The 17,768-nt window shown below is 43.4% G+C and overlaps 1 protein-coding gene across 1 annotated transcript in view; it reads right to left on the bottom strand.

The window, feature by feature from the left end:
• Positions 1-17,768, bottom strand: part of LOC123803888 (uncharacterized) — a 59,961-nt gene extending 42,193 nt beyond the window's left edge. The window contains exons 1-4 of the mRNA XM_045815699.2: positions 17,610-17,768; positions 13,995-14,131; positions 10,173-10,414; positions 9,618-9,670 (exon numbers count right to left, since the gene is read on the bottom strand). Coding sequence (XP_045671655.2) covers positions 9,618-9,670; positions 10,173-10,263 — 144 coding nt within the window. The 5' untranslated portion in view covers positions 10,264-10,414; positions 13,995-14,131; positions 17,610-17,768. The remainder of the gene's footprint in view (positions 1-9,617; positions 9,671-10,172; positions 10,415-13,994; positions 14,132-17,609) is intronic.

Below are 17,768 nucleotides of genomic sequence, written 5' to 3'. Positions count from 1 at the left end.
AGCCCCTTGTTGGGCTTCCTGTTTGGTGGGGAGTCTGCTTCTCCCTCTCCCTCTGCTACTCCCCCCTGCTCCTGCTCTCTTGCTTGCACTCTCTCTCAGATAAAAAAATAAAATAAAGTAAGAAGAAGCTTTCAGGGGCGCCTGGGTGGCTCAGTCGTTGAGCGTCTGCCTTCGGCTCAGGGCGTGATCCCGGCGTTATGGGATCGAGCCCCACATCAGACTCCTCTGCTATGAGCCTGCTTCTTCCTCTCCCACTCCCCCAGCTTGTGTCCCCTCTCTCGCTGGCTGTCTCTCTTTCAAATAAATAGATAAAATCTTTAACAAAAAAAAAAGAAGCAGCAGCTTTCAGTCATGCAGAGGGAAACAAGCATCTATACATGGAGATGCAACAGCTGTTGCAAGTCTTTGATAAAAAACTTATCCAGGATATATTTTGCCCAGAGGTGGAGAGAACAATTCTAAACACATGGAAGGTGTGACCCTCCGAACTATCTGTCATCTTGATAGCTGCTCAACCCATCTTGAGTCTTAGAGTGAGAGCCTGGCACCATGAAAAAAAAAAAAAAAAAGGCCAAATAAGTAAATTCCTAGCCTTCTTTCAAGAAAATAAGGGGCCCATTGCTGAGGTCAACCAGGGTTCACCCAGTGCTGCAGAGCTGCGGATGACGGAGAGCTGCTGTGGGTGGCTGTGCAGTGGCAGTCCCTACCAGGCAGCTGTGAGGCAGCTTTGTCTGTTCCACCTGTAAGTGTGGTTCTTGACATCTCTGTGAACTACCCAGAATGCTTATAATAAGTTCTTTTCGTGGGACCAAAAAACTAGTAACAAGTTATAGGTCCTCACGGGATCATTCAACAAGCATTTCTGAGGCACCGATGATGTGCCAGGATTGTTCTAGGTGCTGGGGGTTCAGCCATGGACGTGGTCCCTGGACTTAGTGTGTCTCCATTCTTGCAGGGGGAGGTGACAGTAAACATATAACTACCCAACGAGCAGGTGGTGACGGTGCTCTACCAAGATCAAGCAGGGTAAGGGGATAGAGTCCAGGGAGGCAGGCCCAGGCAGATGGAGTGGTCAGGAAGCTCTCTGGAAAGGGACTTTTTGGGCAGAAACCCAAGCGATGTAAGAATGACACCAAGATTTGTGCAGAAGAGCCTTCCAGGAGGCATGAAAACAAAGGCGCAGGCCTTCAGTGCTCACGGGGTATGGGAAGGACTTGAGATATCATTCCAAGTGAGGAGAGGCCATCTGAAGGCCTCAAGCAAGAGTGGCATGCTCTGACGACCACCCAAGATTACTCTGACTGCTGTGGAGAAGGGAGGGTCCTGGATCTGGGGGCGATGAAGGTGGTGGGAACACTGGAGTAATACGCAGTGGCTGGATTCTGGGCATCAAGTGAAGTCAGAGCAGACGACATCCTGACAGGAGATGACCAGCACACGGAGACGGGTGCTGGGGAAGACAGCAAGGATCCTGGCCAAGTGAACTGAAGACGCTGCCCTCTGAGAAGGTTAGGGTGTCTGAGGGATGAGAAATGAGGGGAACGAGGGGGTGAAGAAGTAGCTGGACAGAATTCCCTGAAGGGGGCCATGAAAGGAGGGAGGGAAGGGAGCCCACAGTCAGGAGGACTGACCTGTGTTCAGGGATTTCAGTAAACCAGGAATCTGGTATCTGTTCCCCTCCGGGAATTTCTGAAGACAGAGGCTTCTGGAACACTCTGTAAAGGCTGCTGAGAAATGATGTTCAAGGATTCCCGGAATTGATCACCCTTGACAGACTCCAAACCCAACAGCACTGCCTGCAGGAAGGGAGACCCAGGAGGGAAGACGCAGTGAATGCAATTCTGGGGGAGTCTGCAGAGGTAAGTGAGAGAATTGCTCACAACATGGAAATACAGGGTAAGGCCCTGTCTCAGGCTCCAAGCAACCACCTGGTGCTGGGCACCAACCATCTGACAACAGGAGCTTCTCTGGACTAAGCACTGGTCTTCCCAACCCAGGAGGAGCCTCCACAGGAGTGGGGCAAGAAGAGGAGGTGGAATTAAGAGCATGAACTGGACTGTCCAACGCCTGAAAGTGACCAGAGAAGATGAGACTGGAACATCATGAGCACTCGCTAAGCAACCCCTGGAGCCAAGGAAAGGGAGGGCGGAGAGGCACATCTGAGGTTGTGATGGAGAAGGATGAGGCTGTGACTTCCTGCATTCAGATCTAGCCCAGGCCACCTGCCAAACCAGCGACTTCACAGCAGAGAAACCCAAGCAAGGCACACCAGTGCGACAGTGTAAAAGCTTAAGGCAGACGCCACGAGAGTGAACACAGACCAAAGGGGCCGAGTACGTAAACAGGACAGAAGAGGACAGTGGGAGCAAACCGGGAGGCTTATTTTATTTTAAGCTTTTTACTGTATTTTTTTTTTTAAAGACTTTATTTTTATTTAATCGACAGAAATAGAGATAGCCAGCGAGAGAGGGAACACAAGCAGGGGGAGTGGGGGAGGAAGAAGCAGGCTCATAGCGGAGGAGCCTGATGTGGGGCTCGATCCCACAACACTGGGATCACGCCCTGAGCCGAAGGCAGACGCCCAACTGCTGTGCCACCCAGGCGCCCCTGTATTTTGAGCTTATTAAGAATAAAAATAAAATACAGAGAAACTATTAAAAAAGTTTTTATTCGTCAAAAATGGTCAAGAAATGAAGGAATTAAAAATAGAAGACTACTATGACCACGACAGAATCCATAACTCCAACATAAAGATTTCTAAATACATGAGATTATTATACAGAGGCATCTCTACTGTATGCTGCGAAAAATCAGCTCTATGCAAAGTCACACAGCAAACCCGCGGGGAGTTCAGGGCGAACGGGGCGGGGCACAACACCTTTGTCGGCAACATGGCAAAAGAACACCAGGAACCTATCAAAAACAGCAGCAGTTTTACACATTTAATGTTTAAGAAATACATAAAATGACACTACATCACTTTATCTTGGAAAAGACCTAGTGTTTGGACGTCAGAGGGGCTGCAGCTGGTCATAAAGTGGTGGAAAGAGGGCTGTGTGAAGTCAAAAGGCTCACACCACTCCCTACAAATCAACTGTGTTGAATTCACGTTTTCAAAGCAAACATGGTAGTGGAACTAACTGAGTTAACCAATTTGTTCCAATTAATTTGAAAACTCAGAGGAAATAAAAATTTTTTAAGAAAGTAAAAAGAATCCAAGTTGGCCCAGAAGGAAGTAAAAAAAGCAAGACTGACTAATCCATGATCACAAAACAAACAGAAGTAGTAATCGAAGGTACACCCTCTGCTCCAGGGAGGCCATGCGCCCACACTACCCTTAAAAGTAAGTTCTGTCGACATCTCAGGAGCATGTCTCACAGGATGTTGAGCCTGGAAACCACAGGATGCTGGTACAGTACACGGCACAGACGTGCACAACCCCACAGACAAAACCAGGCAAGTATAGCACAAACCATAGTCTCAACTCACTTATTGTTAACTCTGATCAAAGTACCTGTATAAAAATACTAGTCAAGTACGAGTCCTGTACACACATACAGAGCAAACTATGACAAGGAAATTTATCCAAAAAATTAAAGGGCAGTCCAGAACTAACAAAAAACCCATACAAAGAAACCCTATCAGTGAAATAAGTCACAACAGCAAATTAGCAGAGAACAGCCAACCAATCATCTTAATAGATGAAACAAAGTAATGTGGTAAAATTCAACACTTTTAAAAATCAGAGCTCTTCCCAGGTGAGTTAAATGCTGGCCGTTTCCTTCACTGGGGGCATCTGTCCAGCCTGAGAACAGGCAGGGGTGCCTCTGATGCCCCACGGACAGCAGGCTTTCCCTGTGGCGCATCGGCTGAGTGCTGGTGAGCACAGGAGTTGGGCTGGAATGGCAGACTGATTCTCCCACAGTCTCAAGGCACTGACGACACAAAGAACCACAGAGGGGAGCATGCAATCCCCCTCCCACCCTACCACCAAGACCACGGGTGCATGTACCCTAACTGAAGTGGCACCCCACTCCCAAACCACTTCCACGCCTCTTTGATGACGTCACCAGCCATCTCCCTGTCTGCACAGCAGAGGAAAGGGGAAACACTCTGCTAAAAGGTAACACTGAACTTCGGTCTCTGTGGTTGTCCCTTATACCAACGTAGGCATAAAACAGAAAAGTTTGAGATGTGAAGAGGCAAGAAAACAAGACTGATAAATCAAAGGAAAAAGCACACAACAGAGACTCGCAGATGATCCAGACGTTAGCAGACCTCAGAAATAACCGTTAGAGTGTACACTATTACAAATGTTAAGAAATACAGAAAAAACATATGCAATAGATTAAAAGGAAATTGGGAATTTATTTTTAAAAAACCCAAGGAGACATTCAGAAATAGAGTGAAATAACTAAGCATCAGTAGAAGAGCTGAGTACAGGATGGATCCATCCTACGGGAAAACGCTCCATGCAGACCCTGGAACTCACATACCGCAGACGGGGACACAGAGCGGTTTCAGCACTTCTGGCAAGTGTCCGGTCGTGTTCGCTAGTTAAATACACACACACCCATCACTCCTAGGTATGTGCCAGGTGCTTGTCCCCTGAGAGGGATGTGTGTCACTGAGACTTTTGTGCTGGTCCCACGCGGGTGGAGCTGCTGGAATCTACACGGGCAGAGGCCAAGGATGCCGCTCCACACCCTACAACGTACAGGAAAGTCCTTCACAGTGAAGAGTAACTCAGCCCAAGATGTCAGGAGTGCCGAGGCTGAGAAATCCTGGTATAAGCCTAACAGAAATGAGAACCAATGTACAAAAATGTTTGTAACAGTGTTCTTCAAAATAGCCAATAACTGGACGCAGCCCCAATGCTGCTGATGACCACGTTGTGACAACACATGAATTCGGCAGATAAATTATGAAACAGTCATACCAACAGAGTACCCTACAACTTGGATGTTAGTCACGAACTATGCTGACTGAGAGAAGCCAGATACTTTACTGCACAATTCCAATTACACTAAGCTAAAAAAAGGAAAAAAGGGCAAAATTAATGGTGTTGTAACAGGAATAAAAAAATACAAATAAAGCAGTGACAGCTGGGTTGGGGGGGCGGCAGTGGAGAACAACGGAAACTGCTAGGGCGCTGGAATTCTTGATTTTGATTTGTCTTCAGTGTATGCTGTAATTCTGTGATTTTTAAGAATATTTGGTCATTCAGATGTCCAAAACATACTTCCCATATGTATATGGTCTTCATCCTCGGCTCCTGGCTCAGAGCTCCTAAAACCCTTGGAATTTCCTCTGATAAGCATGATCAAGGCATCTTTTGTTATGTTAATGAGGCAAGTTCTGGAAAGTCCCTAAGTAACCTACCAAAGGGCTGCTGGTTTCCAGAAGAGTGTCCCCCATCCCTGGGTAGACAGTGACAGAATGAAGCTGAATTCTCAGACACCTGCTGGTGTCCAAGAACTGCGTGATGCTGTGTGTAGGGGAACTGCACCCCCACCCCTCTCGCTGGAATTGGATTCAGGAACCTGAAAGAATATAAATATTCCACTTAAGGTTTATGCATTTTACTATAATTTAGAACTCAATTAAATTTTTAGCAAGGCAAAAGAAGCCACAAGTGGATATATATGTATAAAAACATCACAGATACAACTACAAATATATTTTCTGCATGCGGGAAAAAAGAGAAATAATGTTATACAGAGTGAAACCCATTTATGTAATAACCCAGACAAATAAACCAAACATTTTAAGGATATAAACGGCTGTAGACAAACGTATGTAGAAAGATCTAGAAGAATATACACCAAATTGATCATCTCTGAGGAGAGAAAAGGATTAGGACAGGAGAGTAATTTTAAAACTGAACTGTGTTCTAAGAGAATGTTGAAAAGTACCAAACATGTCACCAAAACTGAGCAAGATAGGAATACCCATACATGTGCAGAGTTGTTCACGGTTTCAAAGTCTGTAATAGTGACAAGCTCAACAACCTAAATTTCCACCAATAAGAGACTAGCTAAGTAAGAATACGGTACATTCATCCTATAGAGACGTTTTTCAAACTGTAGAATAATTATACACAGTGTGATGCAACTCATATAAAAGCAAAACTTTTCAAATGTTGAATTAAGCACACCTAAAATTCCACCTCATCACCTATAAAATTCATAAGTAATTTTAATCAGTTATTTAAAGAAGTTTAAATATATTTGTGTCTCAAAAAAATACAAAAGCGGAGAGGCCTGAGAACAGGAAGTACGAAGCCCTAGTGGTTACCAGCTGTGGGTACGAGGAGGTGACGCCACAGACTTAAATCCCCATCAGTAGAGAAACAGCTCAATAAAATGTGGCCCACACGCACTGCAGGATAATAAAATGGAGCTATTATAAAAGGAAACGCCCTTCTATACGTACTGCCCAGAATTCTAAAATAAATGGAAAGGAAATGGCAAACTGCACACTTTATAGAAGAGAAGAAAACATAAAACCTTGTTTCCTGTAGAAAGGGTCTGGGTGGAAACCCCCCAAGCTAATGACTACCTCTTTTTTAAACGTTTGGGGTTTTTTGCTTTAAGTAGGCTCCACGCCAACATGGGGCCTGACTCCTGACCCGAGATAGGCGCCTGCTACTGACTACCTCTTGACATTAGAGGAAGGAAATGCTGACCAAAGGGCTTTGGCTGTGTTACTTACAATCCCATTTTCTAAAAGGATGCAATTAAAATTTGTTTTATATTAAAGAGGAAAAGCAATAAAGCCATTTCCATACTAAAATGCAAAACCAACACCAGCGTACATGATCACACACGTAAAACGTGTGTGAGAGAAAAACAATGGGAAGGGTACATAACAAACGGGAGGACAGTCTTTCCTGGGGAGCAGAACAGGAGGGTGAAGCACTCTTTTACACGGGAATATCTGTGTCAATAAAAATAAGAGGGAAAGGAGAGAAAGGAGGAGAAAGAGGTGAAGGAAAAGGAGGGAGGGAGGGAGGGCTGGGGAGAAAAGACGAGGTGTGTAGGCAAGAGCTGGCCTACAGAGGTAAAGTGATGTGGGCTGGGACAATAAAGAGGAAGGGAGGAAAATCAGAGTGTGCACAAAGCGATTATGGCAACATGCTGACAATTCTGGGTGAAGGGTTTTTTATACAACACCGTACAGGAGTTTTTTATACTATTCTTGTGATTTCTCTAGAGTTTCAAAACTCTTTCAAGATGAAATAAAATTAAAAACTCCTAGGGCTTTCCAGCATGACCCTTCCCTTCACTTAAAGGGCCCTACCAATCTGGTCCTGGCTGACACACCCATCCCTCTCCACTCCAGCCTTTCTTTCCACTAGAGGCAGCTGCCGCTTGCTTGGAATACAAACCTAGAAATAAAAGTCTGGAATGCTTCCTCCCCCACTACCCCCGCCACCCCATGACCATCAAATTGTCACTCAGATGCTATGTAAATGTTGTCTCAAGAAGGGTGCCAATCTAAAGTAGCCACTCAGATGCTCCCTTTCATGTGCATAACACTCTCATCTTTTTTTGTCTGTGTATCATGCTCCTCTGTATGTTCGACCATCTCCTATACCCTGCATGGGGTCATGGACCCTGTCAATCTTGTTCATCCCAACATGCCCTAGAAAAATTACCTGGTGTAATAATCAATAAACATTTGTTAAATTAAAATGTGCACTCAAAAACAAGGAAATACTGTTCACATCAAAATGTAAGACGCACGGGGCATCTGGGTGGCTCAGTCAGTTAAGCATCCGTCTTCAGCTCAGGTCACAATCCCAGGGTCCTGGGATCGAGTCCCGTATCGGGCTCCCTCCTCAGTGAGGAGCCTGCTTCTCCCTCTCCCTGTCTGCTGCTCACCCTGCTTGCTCTCTATCAAATAAAATCTTAAAAAAAAAAAAAAAAAAAGTAAGAGGCATTAAGAGCACAAACTCTGAAGATAACTGCCTTGTTTGAATCCTAGCTCTGCAATGCTGGTTTTCTAGGGTCCCTTACTAGTTTGGGACCATAGACAGGCTTCCCAGCTTCCTCACCTGTAAAGTGGGGACATACCTGCCTCATTGCGTCATCAGACTTTAACAACTTCATACACATGGAGTACCTAGCTAAGAATGGTACCGACTAATACTATACAATAGTTTTAAAGTCTTCATTTAGTCTTCTTTGTTTACTTACTTATTCTTCATAAGGTACGATTCTGTTTGCTCACTTTATCTTTCTTTTTTGCTATTGTAAATACAATGTTTTCTCTCACTGTATTTTCCGTATGGTTTTGTTTAAGCATAAAAATATCCTGGGGCACCTGGCCAGCTGAGTTGGCCACTCTTGATCTCAGGGTTCTAAGTTCGAGCCCCACATTGGGTGTAGAGATTACTTAAAAGAATTAAATAATAAAAAGATCCTTAATTTTAAAGTTAATTGTATGACTCATGCCACTCAGTGAACTGCCTTATTCCTGGTACCCACACTCTTCTTGTCACACTTGAAGCATCACACCACCTAAAAAGGGTCCCTACCGTCACTAATCATCTCTTTACATTCCACTGTCCACAACCTTATGCAATCCAGTCTGCAACACCACCATTACCTCTCAGGAAGTGACCATTCCAACACTCTCTCCAGTACAGAAAAATTGCTTAAGACTTATAAACAGGTGGGGCGCCAGGGTGGCTCAGTCGGTTAAGTGTCTGCCTTGGGCTCAGGTCATGATCTCAGAGTCCTGGGATCAAGCCCGGACTGGGGCTCTCTGCTCAGCCAGGAGTCTACTTCTCCCTCTTCCTCTCCCTCTGCCCCTGCTAGTGCGCGTGTGCTCACTCGCTCTCTCTCAAGTAAATAAAACCTTAAAAAAAAAAAAAAAGGACTTATAAATAACCAAGTCCGAGAGATACTGTTTGTCTCATGAAATACTTCTCTGAGGTATTTCATATCATGGCTTTCAGGAAGTTCTCTTTTCTCAAATTTGCAGGGAAACAGCCACTCTCCAAACTTACACCTCTCTTGCACCCCAAGCCTTGTGCACCGCTGTCCTTCCTTGTCTTTGCCACAAATCCTCCACTTTTCAGGGCTCTACTCCATCACACCCTGAGCTTCCACCAGCATAAGCACCTTTAATCTGGATATTTCCAATTGAGAACTCCCACTTGAGCTACAGACTCAACTGCAGGCACCACACAGTCAACACCTACAGAGCTACACTCTTCTTCTGGATGCCTCTTCTAACAGTGCTCCCGAGTGCTCCCGAGCATCACCACCCTGTGCAATCACTCGCTGACCTCATCAACCGCTCGCACAGTCCCGCGGGTCCACCGGCCCCTCCCCTGCTCCAACACTGCTCCTTCCTGCTTCCTTAACAAGGACCCTCGTACCCTCAGAGTTCAGGGTCCGCAGCTGGCAATAAAGTGCAACTTCCGAAGGAGAGGGCACTGGACACAAAATGCCAGAAAACAAGGGACGTTTCTGGAGATCAGAGACAGGGGGAGAAAGCAAGGGGAGGGAACACGCGAGTTCGGGCCCTGGGTGTGACGGTAAAAAGATGAATGTGTCCGTCCTCAGTGCCGAGTCAGCTTTTAAAACGAGAGAGTCCCTACTTACCCAACACGAAGCTGTCCGGAACCTGCCGGCCATCCCGCGCTGTTTCGTGCAGGCTGCGGAGCAGAGAACCGAACCGTGAGGGTCTCCCTGCTGGCCTCATCCGCGCCCACCCACGAGGGACCCCCACGCCCCACAGAGGGTGGATCCGGGGCTGAGTCCCTCGCAGGGACACGGCCTCCGGGCCTGGGCACAAGCAGTCGGAGCCATGAGTTTGCACCGCGGCTCTGACACGGGAGACCCCGAGACCAGGCTGGCTCCGACCACGCCCCAGACCTACCGAGGGGGCTCAGCCGGCCAAGCTGCTGGTCTGCACAGGACGCTCCGGCCGGGGGCTAACCGTGCGCCTCCGCCGGGTCCGGAGCCACGGAAACTCAGAACTCCCCGGGCCCGCTCCGGTCCACAAACGCCGAGGCGGAAACAGCCCTGGAGGCGCGTACCCCACTACAGCCGCGGGAGCGGCGCAACGGAAGTACGTCATGCGCCGATGCACCGGACGGGACGGCGCCGGAAGAAAACTACATCTCCCAGAATCCTCCGCAGAGGGTCCCTGCTTACTGGCCGGGCTTCTAGCAGGCGGCGGATCTGCCGAGAGGGGCGGAGCCTCACGGGACCGGCCGCGCTCTAGCCTCAGTGCGATGGCCAACATGCTGAGGCCTGAGGTCAAACAAGGCAGGGTTCCGATCCACAGGCATAGAAGAGAAGGACACTTTGTAAGGTCGCAGGCTGCAGGTCACAGGGTCACACAACAGTCTTGAACAGCAGTGCGCAAACCAACAGAGCACTGCGTACAGGAGAAACTGCGGTGGACGGAAGAAGCAGGTCATGAGCAAACTGCAGGTCCAAAATAGATCGAACAATTCTCTCCTTACAATGCAATAAAACTATAGCATAATTTTAAAAGTCTTTTCTGCCCAAACAAAAATTTTTTTTAAAAGCTTTCTATTCAACGAATGTTTTAATGAAATAGGGAAGTAAAGACAAAAGTGTAGACAACACTCTATAAGCATTTGTGGGAGAAACAAAGCAGCGACAGCAGAAAATCTCACAATCTTGAGTAATTATAACAAAAAAGCACTAAAAAAAGGAGCAAATTAAAGTCTCAAAAACCTAGTGGAAAACCAACAAAGCCAAAAGAAAGTAAATTGTATATTAAAGATAAAAGGAAACAACCAGACAAAATTAGCCAGAACTGAAGAGACACAAAATAATTGACATCTAGAGAACACTGTTAAAGAGAAAACCACAGGCCCAAAACGGGGGCCCTTAGGTGAAGGGCCCAAGTCTGTAAACCCAGACGTAATACCTAACCTAACATTAGCAGTCTCAACTTCCCAAAAATGTAATCTTAACGGGTCAGCACCAATACGGTCACCTGTCACAGGACCCTTTTCATCGCCCAAAGGAAGAGGGGGTAATCTACCTACTAAAACGCCTTTGTCCCCAGATGAGGGTGACCTCACCTAAAATAATTCTTTTTTCTATTTATAACTTCTTTGTCCTGCTTTTTAAAACTTTTCCTTTTCTGTAGCCCTTTGGATCTCCTCTCTACCTGCTAGAGGGGACGCTGCCAGATTCACGAATTGAATAATAAAGTCGATTAGGTCTTTAAAATTTACTTGGTTTAATTTTTATTTAACAATACTATCTAAAGACTGTTAAGTATGCATAATTTATATGTGCACATGGCACATTCTCCAGGATAGGTCCTATATTGGACCACAAAATTAGTCCCAGTAGATTTACAAGGACTGAAATCATACAAAGTATGTTTTCTGACAACAGTGGAATTAAATTAGAAAAAAAAGAAAAGGAAAGAAATCAACCCCAGGAAAAATGCAGGAAGTCCCCAGATTAAGTTAAGTAACCCCTAACTCAAAAAAATCCAAAGAAAATTAGAAAATCCTTTGAATTAAAATGAAAATGCAACATATCAAAAGAAGTCTAGATAGAAATCCAAATCCTGAGCTCTTTTCTTTATTCCACTTACCGCTAACTTAATCTTCCCTTTCTAGCTGAAGCCAGAGCTACTCAGTTATAGTCTCATATAACTCCCAAGCAGATATTTTTAGCAAATTGCAAAAATATATTCTATGTCTACTACTCTGATTGAACCAACTTTCTTAGACGATCCTCCCATCCAGATTGCCATCTTATGTCATTTAAATAAATGTAAATGCATCGTCCCTAATCCTATAGTCTTCCCAGACCTTTCCATATTAGGGACTTTAGTCTCTTGCTAACCCAAGTCTCCTTATTCATAATTATGAATGAATGTATTATGGTGAAAAGCTTCTACTGGCCTAAAATGATGCAGAACTATTTTTAAGGAGGAGGGAAGAACTATTTTAGGGTCTAGGGTTGGAATTGGGCATAAAAGAATGGAAGGACAGCCTGGAAAAGTCCATGAGAGAAATAGACACCTATAAGAATGACTGATGACAGGATACAGACAAGTGGAGACCAGTGAGGACATTTCGGTATGTAAGATATGATAGAACTCAACACAAAGATAACATTCTGAAGGGCACCTGGCAGCCTCAGTTGGTAGAGCATTCGACCCTTGATCCTGGGGTCATGAGTTTGAGCTGGGTGTAGGGTTTACTTATAAAAAAAAAAAAAAAAAAAAAAAAAAAAAATTCTGTTCATAGAAGATTTGGGACAGTTTTGGGAGATCCACATGCATTAAAGAAAGTAGAGTTGCAACAATTGATAAATACATACATGTGATTGTCTTTTTGTTTCTTGTTTTCAATGCTCTAGGTTAAGGTTTGTTTTTTTTTTCAGTATTGGCATGGGAATTGATGCTGGAAACACCATATGTAATTAATTCATTAAATTTGTATTAAAACTCTTGACTGCAGATGACAGAAATATTGCTCAAAGTCGCTTAAACTAACAGAGGAAATGCATTTTGTAACAGAGGTCAAGCTTCAGGAATGGCTGGATCCAGGGCTTCAATCACCTACAGACTACTGTCTCCCTTTCTCTATTCTTCCAGTGGGCCTCATTTTCACTCATTTTCCTCATGGAGTAACAGAGGAAAATACGCGTACTTTCGTAATGGTTCTGGCAAATATGTAGGGATTGACTCTCATAAGGTCAGACGCCCATACCTGAACAGAGTCACAATGACTGATTGTCCAGGCCTTGGTCCACTGTATAAAACCAACAGTTCATTGTCCTAAGCTTCACTGAAACCACACGGACTAAACACAGAAGGGTTGTTTCCTTAAAAAATAGAGATAAATTATCAAGAGAAAGGGAATGGATTTAGAGAAGGCAAAAATAAAATTTTTCAGGTGTAGTTCTAGAATTACTGACTCCCCTGGTAATCCTGTTAATTGGGAAAGTCACAGCATGAGGAAGCACTGTAACATTTCCATGCTCAGGTGATGTTCCAAGTCTCCAAAATTAATGTTTGTCTATTCTAATGACTTTTGATCTCATATTTATGAATTGTGGTGTGATTTGTAATTTGAACCATGTAAATTATCCCTATGGCCTTTATGCCATATATTATTCTTCGTTTCCTGTTTGTCCTTTTTTTTTCCTACTTAAAAGTGTTCGTATTTATTTTTGTTCCCATGTTTGGAAACAGGCTGTCATTAGATATTAGATTGGTTGGTTAATTTATATGGAATATGCCTAGAAAAATTATCTTTTCATTTTTGGAACTGTATTTTTCATAATAGTTTCCTTTCTGTCTTAGCTTCCCTGATCTTCCTTCCTCTTTCTGTGTTCTTATAGAATACTATATAAGCCTAGGACTTTAATGGTAAGGTACATAACAAAGGATGAGACAAATCTATTTTTCTAACAGATTTATAAGGTAGCTAGAACAATAAGTATACACATGCAGTAGGTTGAGTTTTGCAAGAAACAGACTTTATAAGCAGCTGCTGGATTAGGGCCTGCTCTCAGGATTGACCACTGTGAGGGAATGAGACAAGCAGGACTGGACAGAAGAAAAAGTTGAACAGTGATGCTTTTATAACAGAGGCCTCAGCTTGGCTGTTCAGAGATGAACAAAATTGAGGTAAAGGAGTGGGGACTTTGTACCCTTACATTGACCGGTTTTAGGGTATGGGCTGAATCCAAGGAGGCTAATTTTGGGAGAGGCAGCTCCCTTCGGCTGAGGGCAATTTCTTGAGAGGGACTCATTTATGGCCCCTTAAAAGCACCACAACGGGCGTCTGGAGAGACAAGTGCCTCTGTCCTGAAGGAGACGGTATGCCACAGCACCCACTACAACACCAAAGGCAGGAAAACCATCTAGATGAGACTGCTGAAAAGGTTTAAAGATTTTGCAGAGAAATCAGCATATTGTTATAAAGCCAGATTTTAAGCAGAACTAGGCAAAACCATTATAAGACATACCCTGGGTGGCTCAGTTGGTTGGGTATCTGCCTTCAGCTCAGGTCATGATCCCGGAGTCCTGAGGTTGAGTCCCCATGGGGCTCCTTGCTCAGTGGGGAGCCTGCCTCTCCCTCTGCTCTTCACCCTGCTTCTGCTCCCTTTCAAATAAATAAATAAATAAATAAATAAATAAATAAATAAATAAATAAAATCTTAAAAAAAAAAAAACAACAGACATACCCTGGGTAGCATCACTGCCTATAATTAATATATACCAACTGTATATACTTATACAATGTGTTGAGAAGTAGTATTTATACCAGTAATGATTTCCAGAGTTCAACCAGGTACGTAGAGTTAGAGTGACCTAAATCTTTTTTTAGCTAGAAAAAATTTCTCTTTATATTTCATTCTGAAAAGTTGAGCTTGAAATTTCACATAGACTATATAAATAGTCCTATGTTGTATTTCTCTTTTACAAGTCACAACTTAGACCATTTAGGTTTGAATTTTTGACCTACAATTAAATAGCTTTGTGGCACTGGTTTAAATAAAAGTACTCATTAAATGTTATCTATTATTACATTTGTTGTTATTCTTGTCATTATGAAGTATGTATGGTTGCAGGGAAGCCCCTGGAGGTTTTGGGTTAGCAGCATTGATATAAATCAATATTTAAAAAGGATAAATGTGGGGCGCCTGGGTGGCTCAGTCGGTTAAGCAGACAACTCTTGGTTTCGGCTCAGGTCATGATCTCAGAGCCCTGCATCAGGCTCCACGCTCAGCGGGGATTCTGCTTGAGCCTCTCTCTCTCCCTCTCCCTCTGCCCCTCCCCACCGTGCTCTCTCTCTCTCTCTCTCAAAAATAAATAAATTAATTAATTAAAATCCTTAAAAAAGTTAAGTGTTAAGACAGATACAGAGTGTTTTGGAGGATGCAAGGACTACAGACTGGTGGTAGAGAGCTCACCACTTCTTACATGATTCCAGATATACAGTGAAGGCTATGATTCCAAACTGCCTACTCCAATTCCTTAACCTCACAGTGTTTTCCTGTATTATTGCCCTTTATCTCATCCAGTAGTTTTCAAAGTTTAAGGTTCAGTGAAATCACTTAACCAGGTTTTTAAGACATGTGTTCTTTATCAGAGGATGAGACTTAGATATTTTATTTATTTATTTATTTTATTTATTTATATTTATTTTTAATAAATCTGCTAGGTAAACATGATGCTTGCCAAAGTGTGAGAATCACTGATTTACCCCTTTCTCTAATATCCTTTCTCACTTTCCTAGACAAAAATCTTCTAATTTTCAGTGTTATTGTCCAATTTTTAGATTACAAATCCATAATTGAGATCTGTCTGTGCCAGTCACGCCTCAGTGACATCACTGAAAGTTTAATGATCATACTTTTAGTATAGAACTTTCCTCCCTTCCAGGAGTGTCTGGGTGGTGCAGTCGGTCGAGCGTCCAACTCTTGGTTTCAGCTCAGGTCATGATCTCAGGGTTGTGGGATCGAGCCCCACATTGGGCTCCATGCTGAGTTAGAAATCAGTTTGGGATTCCCTCTCCCTCTGCAGCTTCACCCTGTGCTCTCTTGCTTGCTCTAAAAATAAATAAGTCTAAAAAAAAAAAAAGAAAGGAAGGAAGGAAGAAAGAAAGAAATTTCCTTTCATCCAAAGTTGTAAATCAAAGTAGTTTTTTGTTCTTTCATGTTTCACACTTGGAGTCTAGAATATTTATGAAGATTACTCATCCCAACACAAAATAATGGAAAAACTTTTAAGCCATGAGCTTGTGTTCCTGTTTCAGAGAGTATGTAAAAGCTGGAATGTAAAAACTGTATACAGAGCAGAAGGAAAATCAGAAGACATTTTTGCACCAAGCAAAAAATGCCTTCTCCTGGCCAATACAAAAAACTTAGTCTTTATCTGAGAATTCTTACTTGAGAGAAAGCTTAGGAACATTTTAAATCTGGAAAAAAAAAAAAAAAAACTTTAGTGATTTCTAACCCAACATCAGAAAATTCAAGCTGGAATCAAACTCTATGAAAATAATTCCTGCATGTACAGAACAGACATTACTCAACATGAGATAACTCATGAGGCAGAAAACCTCTCTAAATGCAATGAATACTGACAGGCCTTTACTTGTCATTCACCTCTTCCTGAATGCCAGGATATTTATGCTAAATATAAAGCTTCTAACTATATGTAATGTGGGAAGATTTTTAGTTATTGCTCAAGCCATATCAAACATCAGAGAATTCATACTGAAAACTGTATGAACCTAATGAGTGTAATAAAGTCTTTGGATACCATTAAGACTTCATTACACATTAGAGACTTCTAGGCCAAGATCCAATTTTACCCAAAACAAACCAAGAGAACAGGTCCCATCCCCATTGTGAAGTGTGAAAAACTAGACATGGGGGTATTAGCTAAACTGCCTACTTAAATGAGAAGGGCACTTGTGATGACCACTGTGCGTAAGTGACCAATCATTCAATTCTACACCTGAAACTGATGTTACGCTGTATGTAAACTAACTGGAATATGAATAAAAAATTGAAAAAAAAAATAAATTGCCTACTTAAAAAAAAAACTTGTCTTTTAAAAAGCACTTAGTAGTTTGATCCAATTCATTTAGGAAATCAACTAACTTATCAAGAAATTAGTACCAAAGTAAGTTGGGTGGAAAGTGACTACAAACTTAACTGTCAGTTTTATTTTTTTAAAGATTTTATTTATTTGAGAGAGAGTGAGAAAGAGCATGAGAGTGGAATGAGGGGCAGAAGGAGAAGCAGACTCCCCGCTGAGCAGGGAGCCCGATGTAGGCCTCGATCCCAGGACCCTGGGATCATGACCTGAGCCGAAGGCAGATGCTTAACCAACTGAGCCACGCAGGCGCCCGAAACTATCAGTTTTAGTCGAATCATTAGCCCGTTGTGACCAGGTGTGGACTCGTCCCAAAGACTGAGCGGCAAAGAATAACATCAAGGATAAGGAGTTACCCTGTAACTCGTGTCTCTAAGCATCTAAACTGTAACTGAGGAGGGGACGAAGTAAACAGCAAGCCGGAGGAGCTGCTGCAGAGCTGCTCTTGTCCTGTCGGTCTTGGGAAGAAGCCGGCCACTTGGCGCAGCTCTGTGCTCCTGAACGTTTCCTGAGCGTCTTCAGGGAGGCCTCCAGCTAGCGCAGTTTTCCAGTTATTCAGTAATGACGCCTTGAGACCAAGATCGACAACTTGAAGATTTAATGTTGTGTGTCGATAACAACGGCATTCATGGGAAGCTAAAACGTGGGAAATGTCCGTGACATACATGACAGGCAGAGTCGTAAGTAAAACCGTAGCTACGTTGAATGCAAGCCTGCATGGCACGTCCGTTGTAGTGATTTCCCCACGAGTGGTGGTTCCTCCCCATTTTTGGATAAAAATTTATAGTAAGATTTTATATTTTATTTTTAAAAACTGGTTCATCAAGTTGTTTTTTGCTATTTTAATCCCTTAACTTCTGCTTTTATGGTCATTAATTTCCTACTCTTTCGGTAATTACACTTTCTTTCTCCCTAAATTCCTCATTTCGTTTATTTTCGTTCCTTTCGTCAGTGCTGTTGGATGTACCAAAACTTACCAATATCATTTGTAAATGACTTTGATCTAGCATGAAAAATGGAAAGGATACAGAAGTCTCCTCCCGGCGACACATCTACATTCACTCACACATCTTGGGCAGCGAAGACTCCATCGCCCGTCCCGAAGCAGGAACCCCACGCAGCGCCGAGAGGCTTTC

The sequence above is a fragment of the Ursus americanus genome, chromosome 30 (assembly GCF_024610735.1).
Source record: "Ursus americanus isolate L20-20 chromosome 30, mUrsAme1.1.p, whole genome shotgun sequence".
NCBI classification, from domain to species: Eukaryota; Metazoa; Chordata; class Mammalia; order Carnivora; family Ursidae; genus Ursus; species Ursus americanus.
Note: the sequence above shows the minus strand (reverse complement) of the source record. Positions and strands in the feature narration are given on the sequence as shown.